Source organism: Nelusetta ayraudi, unplaced genomic scaffold (genome assembly GCF_046127955.1).
Source record: "Nelusetta ayraudi isolate G7.1 ecotype Tasmania unplaced genomic scaffold, CSIRO-AGI_Nayr_v1 ptg000004l, whole genome shotgun sequence".
Taxonomy (NCBI): domain Eukaryota; kingdom Metazoa; phylum Chordata; class Actinopteri; order Tetraodontiformes; family Monacanthidae; genus Nelusetta; species Nelusetta ayraudi.
In genome coordinates this window covers 12873946-12888596 of record NW_027466054.1, presented here as the reverse complement: position 1 = coordinate 12888596, position 14651 = coordinate 12873946, and the positions used below count along the sequence as shown (strand labels likewise).

The following is a 14651-nucleotide window of genomic DNA, read 5'->3' as shown; positions in this document are numbered from 1 at the left end:
TAACGGCGTCCCCTTTTCAACGCGCACACTTCATCCAGCCAATAGCATCTGAGAGCGACGCTGACGTATGGAGTCGTGTTAGAGTGACCTCAGTGTTTCTAAATCGTGTAGTCACTCTGGAAGCTAACCATTGACTGGAGTCTTCTTTAACATACAGTTAGTGGGAAAACACCAACAAAGCCAACATGGTAAGAAAATGCAACGTTGAATCATAAATATGTTTTATGGTAAAAAAAATTATTGAGCAGGTGTTTTTTTTTTTTAAAGCAGCCTGACAGATGTCAGGAAAGGGCTAAGCTATTGTGGCTACCACTAAAGAAACTGTTCCCAGCTAACTATCAGTCCCTTAACGTGAAATTGTATTTCTTACGTTTTCCAGGAACTTGTTTTACGCTAGATTTGACAAGGCATAAGCTCATTTGTCATATTAATAATACTTAATCACAGTTAGTGGTTAAGTATCATCTATTTCTTAGCCGCCCGGAAAGCCCAGTCATTTAGCTATGCTAGCTTAATTGTGCGAACGGTAGTTTCAGTGAATCAGCCTTTATCTGTTCATCATGGACAATGTTACTGCACTTAATGAACAAACTGTACATATATTATTTTGTGCAAATACCTTTGCTTTCAATCACCTGCCCACTGGAACCGCACAGTATCCAAATTCATGTAAAGTCAAACCAAACAGTAAAACGTACGTTTTTTGTTAATATTTCAATCTGCTAGATTAAGTTAACAAAAATATATTGAGACACTCAGATAGTCGGGGATTTAAGTTTTTTTTTTTTTTTTTTTAATGTCTCTTGGTATAGCAGTAAAATAATACTATTTGTAAGAAATACATTTGTTTGTTTAAATATTAAAATATTGAAACTGTTTCATCATGTAATTAATAATAAAGTATACAGTATCGGTCTGACCTTGGGTTATTTTTTGCTGCTTCTCCTCCTTCCAGTCTATTATGTCTTACAATGGCGGGGCCGTCATGGCCATGAGGGGGAAAGACTGCGTGGCGATAGCAGCAGACCGGCGGTTTGGCATCCAGGCTCAGATGGTCACCACAGACTTCCAGAAGATCTTCCCAATGGGAGACAGGCTGTACATCGGCCTGGCGGGACTGGCCACTGATGTCCAGACAGTGTGAGTCTCCTTTAACCTCCGTATTTCTCATTATTGCTGGGAGAAAATAACATATATAGGAATAAATTGGAGTAACATATATGTGGATATATTTATAAACTAATGTCCTCTTTACTTAGATCCCAGAGACTTAAGTTCCGGCTAAACCTGTACGAGCTGAAGGAAGGTCGCCAGATTAAACCCAAGACCTTCATGAGCATGGTGTCCAACCTGTTGTATGAGAGGAGGTGAGTGCACTCACGTTGTGCACTGCATGAAATGACCGGCAGCGCCGAGGAGTAGCGACTAACCACCCCTGGCAACCGCTGTGGTCTCCCCCAGGTTCGGGCCATACTACATCGAGCCTGTCATTGCTGGGCTGGATCCCAAAACCTTTGAGCCGTTCATCTGCTCCCTGGATCTGATCGGCTGCCCCATGGTGACGGAGGACTTTGTCGTGAGCGGCACCTGCTCAGAGCAGATGTACGGCATGTGTGAATCTTTGTGGGAGCCCAACATGGTGAGTGGCGTGGAAACAGTTCCAGCACAGCGTGTGGCTAACTAGGTGTCACTGCGCTCTTCATGGTCCAGAGAAGTTAACTGCTTTTTTTGAGCCACGGCTCATTATTTTGCATTGAAAAAAATGTCATGACATATAAAATGACACTTTTTAGGCTAATAATGAAAATATATTCTCTTAATTTATTTATACTCACTCGGTGTGAAACCTAGGCCTGTATAGGTGCACACAAAGCTGACTTCCTGGGAGGAATTGAGGGAGGAAACAAGGCTCACGTTCCTTTTAAAGCACAGTCACTCCATAAATCATTATTTTGGGTGTTCTTTTTCCCGACAAATTCAGTGAAATTGGATCATTTTTCACGTCACACTAGTGTCCCGCTGCACAGTGGTTGAAAAACACTGGACTAAATCGGTGGTTCTCAACTGGTGGAGTCTCAAGACCCACATTCTTTTACTTATTGGGAAGTTGCGACTCAAATTTATTCCACAGTACTAAATTTATACTACAAAAATAGAAACGCTCGCCCACTTTCTATCATGTCTGGTAAATAAATTGAGTTGAATTGTATGCCCTGCAAAGTAAATGCCCAACATTTTCTGTATAATTGTATATATTTTAAAATCCTTTTTCTAAAGAAGGAACACTGCCTAGTTGCGACCCAATCAAAACACCTTCGCGACCCACCAGTTGAGAAACGCTGGTCGAGGGACACCTCAGGTGTCTGCAGTCAGCTCAAGCTTAAAGGAACAGTAGCCTTCTCAAAAGGAGCTGCATCCACGTTGACGCTTGAAATGTATGACAGGCTTCTGAAACTGAAGGTGAAAATTTGTGTTCCTTGATATGCGCAGGAACCAGACGACCTGTTTGAGACCATCTCTCAGGCAATGCTCAACGCCGTCGACAGGGATGCAGTGTCTGGCATGGGAGTGGTTGTTCATGTCATGTAAGTAGAGCCATCGCAAGTCCAGTGCCAACCAGTCAGGTTTAGCTTTGGATTGACTGACCTTCTATTCTGTCCTTCAGTGAGAAGGACAAGATCACCACACGAACCCTGAAGGCCAGGATGGACTAGAACTTCACCTCTCACCGTGTTTTGTATGCAGATATTAAAAGAATGACTGTACTCTCTTTTTTCTTATCGATATTGTTCAACAAATAAACAGGTTAAAAACTTGAACTTTGGCTGTCGCTGTTATTGAACTTTCTACGTGCGTCGCACTCCACAGATAAAATAAGAGCATAGAATGATGTGTGCACATCACACTGTAGGATGGCCAGGACATGTGACCAAGAAAATTCTGAAGTCTGTCAGCTACCAACAACTAATATTATGCTAATGGAATTTTTACAGTGACACGTCATGATGGTGCATTAAAAATAAAAAAAATATTCGGAACAAATGAGCACGAGCCAACAACAAAAACAAGATAAAACTCCCTTTATTATGCAATGAATTATTTTCAAGTAACTTTTTTTTTCTAATGTCTGTCGGTAACAAAACAATACTGTATACAAACACAAAATGCTACATTAATGTAAACAAGATATAAAAATGATCCTTATGGTATTAAAACAAGTATTTGATGCAGATTTTTCCCCTTTTTAATGAGTTTTCTTTTCCACTTTGACCAACCTCCACCGAGCACACGGTAAAATTTTTCAAAAATATTCAAAAACAATATGGCAACGTAACATTCAAACACCAAAGTTTTTTTTTCCTTTCTTTTTTTTTTTTTTTTTTTAATGTTGTAGCCATAACACTTAAGTGCTAAATTCAGTGGTTTGATGTTTCGGCGTACTGGTGGAGTCTCATGTACACATCAGCCATGCATTTTTTTGATATTGCATTCATTAACTTAATACACCATTATTATATTCACGTGTTCTTCCCTGTCGTTTCCAATTGTTCTGCGGTACATTATATTCGTCTGTTGTTGCTGAGAGAGAGAGAGAGAGAGAGATGGAGAGGGAGAGAGAGAGAGAGAGAGAGAGAAGCTGGATGGTGACTGTCAAAGAGTTTGTCATGCAATCTGACCATTCAGCGTCTTGGTGCGTGTGTGTGTGTGTGTGTGTGTGTGTGTGTGTGTGCGCGCGTGTGTGTGTTTCTAGTTGGAGAAAAAAAAGAAACAAAAACAACATGAACAGAATCCAGAGAGACTGTACTACTGGTTTGTTAACTGCTAAAGCTGACACACTGGTAGAAGGCATTAGTGAGACAGTTTCCGTGCTGGCGTGAGGAGTAAAAAGGAGGGAGAGGAATGAGAAACGACGACAGGGAGATTATCGGGAGGATTCCAAATTTTTTGAGGGGCCTGGTGGAGTGGGGGTGGGGGCGGGGCGGGGCAGTTCTCTTGTGCAGTTGGATGAAGGAGTCGCAGAGGTCGACGGCTGTTCGCGTGTAACAGGCTCAGTTCGTCCTTCCCTCCAGACTGGATCCTGGCAGTGGGAGGACACTGGGACTGGTGTTGGGTGGGGTGGGGGTAAGGGGTGGTTGACCTAGACTGATGTTGAAGGTTTTGTTTGGGGGGGGGGGGGGGGCTTCAGGGGAGGGGTAAAGAGAAAGACAAAGAGAAATAAGTGCCTGGCGTTTGTTGGCTGTGTGACGGGAAGCGTCTGGCTGGATTTTGGGGGAGGGGGGGGGGAGGAGTCTATGACAAGATGTTGGACATGAACTCGTAGAATCGTTTGGAGTACTGCTCCGGGTTCACCGTCGAGATCTCGGCCCCCGCCTGCAAAACACAGCAGAGCAAACGCGCGTCATGCTTGCGGCAGAAGCGGCAGAGTGCGGTGGCAGCGGCCCCGCCCCTCCCTCAAAACAACCCTTCTTCTACTTCTAAATTATCAATTGACAATTAACTCCATGCAAACTGCTCCGCCATCCTGAGGCGCCTCCTCTGCCGATTTATGCTTTGGTAACATGAGAATGAATGTAACCTGCTGCTCAACTAAACAGAGTCATATTCCAAGTCGGGGGCCTGCAGCATTTGTCTGTCTTTGTTTTACGGAGAAAAAGTTGATATCCAAAAGTATTTTCACTGTTGGTGTGGGCGGAGCAAGAGGCGAGTGGTTGTGCGAGTCCGAGGCTTTGACACGGGGGAAGAGAGGCAGCACGGTTGGCCAATTCAGAGTTTTCCCAGAGCCATGTGGGAGATAGAAATATTTGTTTGCATCTCTGGTGAAAGCCTCTTTGGATTGGTTAATAAAAGTACAAGTTTAGAAAAGTTCCTTTAGGTTCCGCAGCAATATTAAAGTGAGCTGCTTATCTAGAAATTGTTGTTTTAAATCTTAAAACATCAAAAAGTCAAATTTTAATAATCAAGAGTTGAGTCTCATTAAAAAAACAAAAACAAAAACAAAAAAAACTCAACTTAAGTTTTATAATGACATAACATTTTGGCATGGAAGCATCCAAAAATGATAAAACTGATTTTCCATTTGTGAAGCCACAGGAAACAATATATCTCATGACGGTGTTTTGTGAGAATAGAACTTGTTAGAAGGAAGGAAACTCTGACCTGGATGTGGTCACAAATACAATTTAAGATATTTAAGCTACTAAAATATTAAAAAAAAAAAATCAACTTGTGAAAGTAAGACTTTCTAAACTATTCACTATAGCGAGTCTCTGAGCACTTCAACCAAAACAAGATCAAGATCCAAAAGGATAAAATGTCCCTTCAGATGAAAAGACAAGTGCGAGTGTTTGGGTTGAAGTCTGATCCGTCCCTCTAATCTCCCGCCGTCGCCGTCGCAGTCTGACGGATTATTACGATGCGTCTTGGCAACTCACCCCGTGTTTCACAGTTTTGGCAGCGTGTGCAGCTTTTTTCTTAGCGTCATAGTGCGTGAGGATGTCGATGATGGCCATGAAGTAAACCTCCTTCTTCACAGCTCCTGGCACCACACAAGACACACACACACATACACAAGGCTTTGTTTTCGTTTGAGAAAATAAATAAATAAAGGTTTTATTTTTACTAGGGATGCACCGATACCACCTTTTGACAGTCGAATATGAGCACTTTTCAGCATGTCAGTACTCACTGATACCGAGTACTTAATCAGGGCATTACACATTATAGAATCACTTTGATTTTCTCCTTTAAAGTTCTGTTATTTGAACAACATTCCTCGGCATGTCTATCTAGAACCTGCTTGACTGTCACAGGTTTCACTGCAGTACAAACACAAATTTAACAAAATTGTCAGATTACATTATGTTTTCAATGGGATGTAAATCATTTGCAAAAAATAGATGTCCATATAGACGTAAATGATTTTTTTCTTCCTTACTTACTGTATAGTTTATTCTCTTTTTTCTTTTCCTTTCATGTCTTTCTTCTCTATTGCACTCCATGTTGCTGTCATGATGTAAATTTCCCCAATATGGACAATAAATAAAGGCATGCACATTCTAATATACATACATATACGACGGGTATCTGCGTCGCGGTATTGGCACATATTTTACGAGTATGAGTAGAGAACTCAACCCTGGTTTCGGCACCAATATCACAACCAATACCAGTATCGGTGCTGATAGCCGATGCTGGTATCGGTCCCGATACCCAATAGTGGCATCAGTACAAAGGCTGGTATTGGTACCGATACTCAAATCGGTACCGATACCCAATAGTAGTATGGGTATTGGTGCATCCCTCATCCCTACTCCTGTGTGGGCACCACTGGCTCAGTGAGCTGGGTCGCAGCCAGCGCTGCTGGACCTGCTCCTCACCGTCGCGGCTCTTGATTGCGTAAACGTCCACGGAGGGGTCGAACTCCCCGGGGCTGAAGAAGCCCCCGCAGTTCAGGGGGTTGCCGGGGCTGTCCGGGGGCGTGCCGAAGGAGCCGGTGAGCACGCCGCCGCCCATCCCGTCGTTCTCGTACTCCTCCTCGTCCCCCACGCCCTCCACGTCCATCTCCTCCTGCTCGGCCCGCTCCACGTCGTGGATGCCCACCAGCAGACTGTAGTCCATGATCTTCAGGGTGGCCAGAAACTGGCGGGAGCACACGGTAAAGCGCTTCATGGAACGTTTTGAGCTTTCACACTTTGCACACGAGGGGAACTACGCGGTGTCGAGGAATTCACGAAAGATCACGTGATGGAACCCCGATGGAGTTTAGAACAACCGAAGCAAAAAAGCTTAAAAGGCTGTTGAGATCACACTGAGCAAGACGTGGTTGAAACACGTTTGTGTTTGAGTTAAAGACTTACACTACTCACGCGGAGACTTCAGTGTTGCGGGCTGTTCTTTATTTTACAAATCGAACTGCCTGTATCCTGCACCTCTTTATTGTTAATATTTATTTTAATTGAGAGAGTGTGTTTCTATCTATTTTCTTGTATTGTTGCTGTTCCCAACCAGAGACGTAGAAGAAGCACTGAGCCTCAGATTTGTCTTTGATTGGGAGGTTTTTTCACTTCGACCACAGGAAACATTTAAAAAAAAAAAAAAAAAAACATTAATAAGTTTGTTTTTTGGTAGCTTGTCATCTCTTGTGACATTGTTGTGTACCACTGTCAAATTAATTTATTTTACATGAACGTGACCAAGAATAACAGCCTTATTATGCAGCCGCAGCTTTACCGCATTCAACCACCAGGGGGGTGTTCAGGATTTCCTCTAGACTTTAATGAACCGTCCTCATAGCAGCTCTATTTCCGAGGTGGCTTTTGCGGCGCTCAGTGAGAACCTGAAGCGTTGCCTACCTCCACGTCCCGTTTTAGCTTCTCCAAGAAGTACTTCTTGTTGTCGTCTCCTATCTGTAACTTGTGGCCTTCATTCAGGAAGTCGTTGTCTTTGAAAGTGGGGAGCTCTTTAGCCTGGAGAGAGGAAGAAGAAGCAAAAGACATAAGAAAGACAAGACTAACTGAACAAAGTCTACATTAGAAAACACTAGAGTTCTAAACTGGTTTCAAACCTTTATAAACTAAAAAGCGAACAGAGTGCACACGAGCAGTGAGACACAAGACACGAGGAAGTACTAGAAAACATCTGCTTACTCTAAACTACTTCGTTAAGCCGTCGGTTGACGGCTTTGCTACCGAGGTGAGCTAAGCTGTTTATTTTGGTCCTGTCCTGACACCAGGCGTCACTGCCCTGGAATAAAACGTACCTTTTCCTTGTCGCTGGCTTCCCTCGAGACCGTAGAACCCTGCCGACACCAGAACAAAAATAGAGTGAGTTCAAGCAGCCGCACAGACTTGATTAGCATACAACTGACTGTGGCTCAGACAGTTCCATCCCAAATTGGCGATATTCAAGAGGGAGGTTGTTCGCTCGGGGAAAATAAAGATATGAAAAAAATCTTATTTTACTCAGTAGAAAATCTGAAGGTTTTCTTATGAAGGTGGATTTCTTCACTTGAGCTCCTCTCCCTGCTTGAAAATAAACTTAAAAACTCTTTTTAAGGAAATACACTCATACTTCTTTTTTTAAAAAAAGGACAATTTTCTGTATTGAATAATTACAGTAATGGATTTTCCTTAAAATCATTTCTCATTGTTGGTTTGCAGGTATTCAGACCTCGGCCTGCGCAGAGTGTTGACGTCACGGTGGAAGCCTCCTACCTTCAGGTCATATTTGCGGTGCACAGTTAGGCGATGGCTGAATACATTCCGGGTCACCACCATGTACGTCTCCACCCCGTCCACCGTTAACCGGTACATGCCCAAGAACTGAGGGAGCAGCGTGTTGCCATGACACTCCACGATAAACTGGGGACGGTCCAGAGAGAGCGAGAGAGAGAGGGGAGAGAGGGAAAGAGAAACCGAGGGTGAGGACGCAGTATTAAAAAAGGGGCGTGTCTGTAGTGAGAAGAGCCGCTTCTACCTGATGATATTTCTTGAGGATGTTGTGCATCTCTGCGATGTCCTCGCTGGACACGGTTTTGATTACAAAGCGATGGTCGTAGCTGGACAGGAAGCGATTCCCAAAGCGTCCCTGGGAGTCGCTGTTGAGTGGTGCGCTCCTCGTCAGGGAGTTCTGGAGAGGGGAGATGGAAAAGACGTTCGTACATTGTTTTAATGGCGCACTCCTTTCACCATGAAAGCGTGACCACGTGCATCGGGCGAGTCGGGAGGGTCACCTGGTAGTCCTGGTCGTCGATGCAGAACCTCTCCCTCAGGTTTCTGAACACCATGGGACAGTACTCTTTGAACTTAAAGCGACTAGGCAGGTTTTCTCTGAAAACAACAGAGAGACAGTCAGGCCTCACTGGTCTCTTCACTGAGAAGAAGGAGATGAAGACAGAGGTTTACATTTCTGGGCCATGGGCAGGGGTTTATTTGCACTGAACATGTACCTGCTACAGATTGAGATGATGCCAGTTTGGAACAAAAGAAAGACAAAACTTTAACAGCAATGTGCGCTCATGCTGTACGAGGGAAAAGAAGAGCACATTTTCCTTCACAGTAGCCCAGACGTTGATCTGCTCTCACAGATGTGAGCTAGAAAACGGTGGTTAATATTGTTTATAATCTGCTTTCTGACCATCAGATGTGACAGTTAACTCACTAAAATGTCAGGTGACAGGTTTACAGCAACTCCAGCTGCCAGTGTGGACGTTGGATCATCCAGGAAGCACTTTGATGCGTGACTGCAGGTGCAGCAATCTAACATTTTTCTAATCGATGACATCAAACACAGACATTTAAAGCAATGTTTTGGTGTTACTGTTTTTGTTCATGTGATCTCCATTTCTCTACAGAGGTTTGATGAACTACTTTTCACTTGGTCACGCAAGGGAACACAAAAAAGATGCCCTGAATCTGGAATTTAGTGGCTCTCTGGCATTAAAGACGATTCTTTACTGCCAAGGCACTAAATAAACGCACCGGTCGGAGCTTTTGGTGACCACATGCGTGCAAATGGTGCCGACCCTGCAGTGACGGCTGCCAACAGTCAAGTCTGAATATAAATGAAGATGAAGTCAGCCAGAGAAGCAGTCCGCCGCTGTGCGGTGATGACATGTGATAACTACAGAGTGTTAAAGGTCATTTCTGAGCTCGCAAGTGACAGAAAGAAGGACAGAATTGTCAAAGGACAGACGAGCGGCCCGGCAGCACTTCTCTGTCATTTTCTAAAATGCGCCTTGATTCAACTGTATGTCTCGCACCGCTTTTCATGTTGCCATTTGCAGGCACCGCCGTCAGAATCCGTCTTTTGCTGTGGTGCAAACAACAGCCTGATACGCAGACTATCCCCACATAATCTCCTCTTTGTCTTCTTCTGCGAGTTTAAACAGCGCTCTGAAACTGACGCTCTGCCTTGCTGCCACCTTTGGTTTACGCTCGTCTTCAATTTCCACCGTCGTCAACATCAGACTGGTAGAAAATGTTGACGGAACGAGAACGAGCCCCTTCCCCGTCTCCCTCCACCAACCATCAAGATGATGAATTACATTAAAGCTTATCCCACAGCTGAGGACCACCTGGGTAAAATACCTACTTGTTAAATAGGTGGTTGTCCACTTTGATCTTACTGTAGGCCTTAAAGTCATCTGGCATCAGCATTACTGGTACAGGCACGTTACTTAACTCATTCACCTGCAGGACAGACAAGAGACACAGGGAAACAATCAGTACACACGAGCGTCGGTGGTACTTTTACAATCACAATAAAGAGATTTCATTCTGTATTTTGGCAATAAAACCGATGCAGAAAAACTGTTTAAAGAGATTGTTAAAAGTTGAAATTCCACACAACAAAATATCTTCACCCTGCAGCTGAACAGATTGTGTTAAAAAATAAACTGAGGAACAATGAAAGTGTATAGCTTTAAAGGTTTTCTGATGGAATACAGTGTGCAAGCATCTCCCTGCGCCGGGTTTGAGCAGGTTTCTTTAACAACAAGTCAAAGACCCCCAGCCAGGTCTCAGCGCGGGTTTCCCAGCACTAATCATTAACCGCAGGAGCACAGAGCACGCTGACATTTTTCCTCTCTTCTGCTGCGAAGCCTTCCAACTCTGATCTTATCTGCTCAGAGACATCCAGGGCACAGGCTCACACCGACTGGCTTCATTAAAAAAGAAGAAGAAAAACTCCCTAAAGATCATGATGTAAACAGCCGCCCAGGGAAAATGGAGGGAATGACTGAAGAGGTAGAAACGGCTCCAGGGAGACTGCGGAGAGGAAGAGCGTTTTAAGGAAGCACCGGGTCAGGAGGAACAACACAGAGAGAGCAGCGCAGGGGAAGTTTACACTCCTGACAGGGCAGTTTTGCAATATTGTGCTAATTATGCTTTTTTGTGTTACTGCAATGAGAACATGCCCTTGTACATGAGTGCACCAAAACAAACTGTGTGGTATAAATACAGTGATTTTAAAACCATCACAGTGCTCGATAAAAGTCTTTCAGTCTGGATTTTTTTTTTTAATTCTGCGATTGTGCATGTTTTCTTTGCATTGTAAATAAAGGAATATAAGCATTATATGCACAGAGACGTTGGTCTAATCTGTAAACAGAGGGAAAAAAAAAACTATTTTGTAGCTCTAAATTGCAAATGGGGAAGCAAAGCATCACAACCCCACTGCTGCCGCCCAACAAGGGCCCCATTAAAACTGTGGACTACAGAGAGGAGAAGGGGTGTGAGAGGGGGTGGGGGGGGCTTTGATCACAAGTCTGTATGATGTCTTGATCCAGCTCCCCACCCACACGTAGAAACCAGCAGCGAGCCTGCTGGCTGGTGAGCTGCACCCACACACCCACTGCCAAAGTTCACCCACTGAACTGGAGATGCTGCAGCGAGAACCATATCATTAGTGCCTCCGCGACTGTCTGCGCACTTTCAGCCCCCCCTCTCTCCCCCACTTTAATGCCATTCCTTTTTTTTTCTTAAAAGGGGTTGTGTGTGATTGTTAGTGCAAACACATTACACTCCCCTAAGCCATGCGGCCGTTGACCGTCACGATCAGGCAGGGCGGGGGGAAAAAATGATGTTTGGCTGTTTGTTGTGCGCTCATTAGACTGTTTTCCCTTCACTGATAAGAGAAAACTGGGGGTCGGGGGGAGTGAGAGACAGAGAAAACACACACACACACACACACACACACACACACACACACACACACACACACACACACACACACACACACACACACAGTTGCAGTAAACCCACGCTGGTGATAACATGTTGCTCGTCCATTCTGAGCAAATACGCACGAGTTTCAACCGTGTGTGTGTGTGTGTGTGTGTGTGTGTGTGTGTGTGTGTGTGTGTGTGTGTGTGTGAAATCACCCGTGCATTGCACACGCACGGTTGTATCCATCACTTGAACCGAATCTGCCCTCCGCTGTTCTTTTCATAGCCGGAGGAGGGCTCAGCCAAAAGTGAACGTGATATATTTTCTAGCCTATTTATAGAGGGATGATGCGGCGCCATAAGTGCTGTATCGATTGGAAACAAGCGCCGGCCGGGCACTGGGACAGCAAAAAAACAACAACAACAAACAAACAAAACAAAACCCCGCTCGGCTCGGTTTGCTGGTCCGTTGTAACAATGGCCATGCTGCGTGCAGTGCAGCGGCGGGGCTGAAATTGAGTTGGACATGCTGCCTGCCTGCCTGCCTAGCTGGCTGGCTTGGCTGGCTGTCACACCCCTCTCCCTCCATGCCTCCATGCACGCACAAGCTGCAGCTCACGATTTCGCCCTCACTCAACATCTATGCTGTGAATGACAGTGACAATTTGATATCGATCTGCGTCGGAGTAGCCCGCACCGATGCTAATCACTGTCCCGGCCGCGGGCAATTAGTACTGATTAGCTTTTTGGGAAGGAAAAAAAACGTGAGTACGATGCACGTCGTTCAGCGAAGCCGCGGCTAGCTACCCGAGGTGACAGCCACAGTGATAAAAGGGGTGTGAAATAGAGAAAAACGACCAATTCACGGAATAAAAGCCAGTGTCCAAGCTGTCAAAAACGACGCGGTGGTAACAGCGGGCGAGTTTGCCTCACAAGCTGCCGGTCAAATCAAAGCTGCTTTGACAGATGACGGCTAACAAGCTAGCAAGATCAAAACAGCAGCATAAACAAACCGCTGAGTGAGTGGCGGCGACCCACATTACACTCACCGTGTGGTTGACACCCCACATTAACACGCTGAGAATGGGCTCGCTCGCACGGAACAGCTTGACTTTCTGTCCTATAAAATGCTTCTTTTTCGTCTTGGTTTTGCTGGCGCTGATGGGCGCCGCGCTGGTGCAGTTGGATGTCATGTCTCCGGCGCTGGGAATTCGGGAGTGCGCAGGAAGGCAGGTCGCTGTTGCTCGGAGCCGTTCGCAAAATGAGAATAGAAAAAAATAGCTGGAAGTTGTGGGTGTTCCCAAAACAAAAAAAATATCTACAAGTGCATCGTGCTCGGCGCCCAACTTCGTAGCGGCTCTGTGAGAGGGGATAACTGTCTAACTTGGCAGTCAGCGGTAGAGCATTTTGCGCCGTCACCACCCTTCCTCCTCCCGTAGCAGGCCGCGGCGGAGTCCACAGAGCAGCTAGCCGGCCATCAGGCTACAGCCGGGGCGCTGTTTTCTGTTGCTAGGGGGAAATAGATGGAACAGTGGCGGGGGAGAGCTCCTCTCGCTCCCTGCGGACACCTGCAGCCTCCGCGCAATGTTCTACCGTATCGCTGCTAAGTCGGTAATCCTGTCATGATGCTCCTGAGATTGTTGTCAATCAGCGCCAGCAGAGCGAGCGAGCGAGCACTGGATTCCGGGCTCCTCAAGATGGCGTCGGCGTCGCGCTCGTCAGTGCGAATACGCGGTCAACAGCGACTCCCTGTGGCCACTTGGTAAAAGTGCAGGGATTTCCCCCACTGAGCTACGCTTCTCCATAAACTGAACCTGAAACATCAAGGGGAATTAGCAGCATTTACAATAAAGGAGCTTCCTAAAATCATCGGGTGAATAAAAAACAACAACAATGCGAAGTCTATATACTGTGTATGCTTGGTTGCACTTTCCTAATTAGCAACATCGAGTTTCAAACGTGGGTGGATTCGCGCTCACTCTACCGTGTCTGGAACAGATGTCTATCAGATACCACAGCATTCAGAGGCATTTATTCGGAAATTATCTTGGAGTCCTTAACAGGAGTGATTGCGATAGCAAGCTTTAAGGTCTGGAAGAGATCCCACGTTACTACTATTACGATAATAATCGGAGTTTGGACTAAAGAAACCTTCCTGGTTTGTTTCTGAAATTACAGGTAACGACATATAAAGTCGGGGCTATTTTATTAGCTCAAGTCACACATCACACCTTGTATTAGCTTTTGTGCTTTATTTTAATGATAATAAAAACATATGTTATATCTCTAAAAATTAAGCACAGTATTTATTAAAAGCTAATATATGTGTCCTGCAGGTAAAAGTAAGGAGCTCTCACCAAGTTTCAAAACGAATTCTTGGGTAGTTTTGTTTTAACCTTTGAATTTATTTAATTAAAAATGTTGAGCATCATCAAATTATTTTTCTGATAACATTTTTAAATTCTTGAAAACAAAAGTCGACAAATAAATAAATAACCATTTTAATCCGAGCTGACACAATTTTATTTGAGGTTGATTTTTTTATTTTTATTTTTTTTTAATTTACACATATCTAGTATAACCTTTCCCACATAAATATACAACCAAAAACGAGCCACCTCCCAAACTCATGGACAGAAAACGTATTCCCCCCATTGAATTTTATTTTATTTTATTTTTGAAATTAAAGAATCATAAATAATAATAATAAACAACATCAACAATATAATCACGCCTCGAACAACTTTCCTCTAACTTGCAACTCGCCTCGGGCCCCGGAGGGACGTTGAGGCCTTCAGGGCCTCCGTCCACCGCGCGCACACACCCACTCATTATAATCAATCTGCGTTGGGCAAACAGAGGGCGTGGCGGTGCGCGTACTCTCTGCCTGCCAGCCTCTCCACTCTTAATAAATCCAGGTTCGAATTAAACACCTAACGGCGGGTTACATACACTCAAAAGGTGGGGAAAATACACACACACACAA

At 44.7% G+C, this 14651-nt stretch overlaps 2 protein-coding genes across 2 annotated transcripts; one reads left to right on the top strand and one right to left on the bottom strand.

The window, feature by feature from the left end:
• Positions 1–39: 39 nt before the first annotated feature.
• Positions 40–2819, top strand: psmb3 (proteasome 20S subunit beta 3). Its single transcript, XM_076035623.1, has 6 exons — positions 40–188; positions 956–1140; positions 1260–1367; positions 1462–1639; positions 2491–2585; positions 2666–2819. The coding sequence occupies exons 1-6, from the start codon at positions 186–188 to the stop codon at positions 2712–2714; spliced, it is 618 nt and encodes a 205-aa protein (XP_075891738.1). The 5' UTR covers positions 40–185; the 3' UTR covers positions 2715–2819.
• Positions 2820–3065: 246 nt separating this feature from the next.
• LOC142894718 (phosphatidylinositol 5-phosphate 4-kinase type-2 beta-like) lies at positions 3066–13373 on the bottom strand. The gene is made up of 10 exons (XM_076035619.1): positions 12715–13373; positions 10093–10190; positions 8732–8828; positions 8476–8628; positions 8214–8360; positions 7760–7798; positions 7353–7466; positions 6378–6639; positions 5433–5536; positions 3066–4371 (listed from the first exon to the last, which is right to left on the bottom strand). The coding sequence occupies exons 1-10, from the start codon at positions 12856–12858 to the stop codon at positions 4291–4293; spliced, it is 1239 nt and encodes a 412-aa protein (XP_075891734.1). The 5' UTR covers positions 12859–13373; the 3' UTR covers positions 3066–4290.
• Between the last annotated feature and the right edge of the window lie 1278 nt (positions 13374–14651).

Bases quoted from the DNA above. Each gene is read 5' to 3' on its own strand.
- LOC142894718 (XM_076035619.1), bottom strand. From the start codon at position 12,858: ATGACATCCAACTGCACCAGCGCGGCGCCCATCAGCGCCAGCAAAACC. The intron at 10,191-12,714 runs GTGAGTGTAATG...TCTGTCCTGCAG, and splicing joins TGTGGGGTGTCAACCACACG to GTGAATGAGTTAAGTAACGT. The intron at 8,629-8,731 runs GTGACCCTCCCG...TCCCCTCTCCAG, and splicing joins TCGACGACCAGGACTACCAG to AACTCCCTGACGAGGAGCGC.
- psmb3 (XM_076035623.1), top strand. The intron at 1,368-1,461 runs GTGAGTGCACTC...GGTCTCCCCCAG, and splicing joins AACCTGTTGTATGAGAGGAG to GTTCGGGCCATACTACATCG. The intron at 2,586-2,665 runs GTAAGTAGAGCC...TCTGTCCTTCAG, and splicing joins GGAGTGGTTGTTCATGTCAT to TGAGAAGGACAAGATCACCA.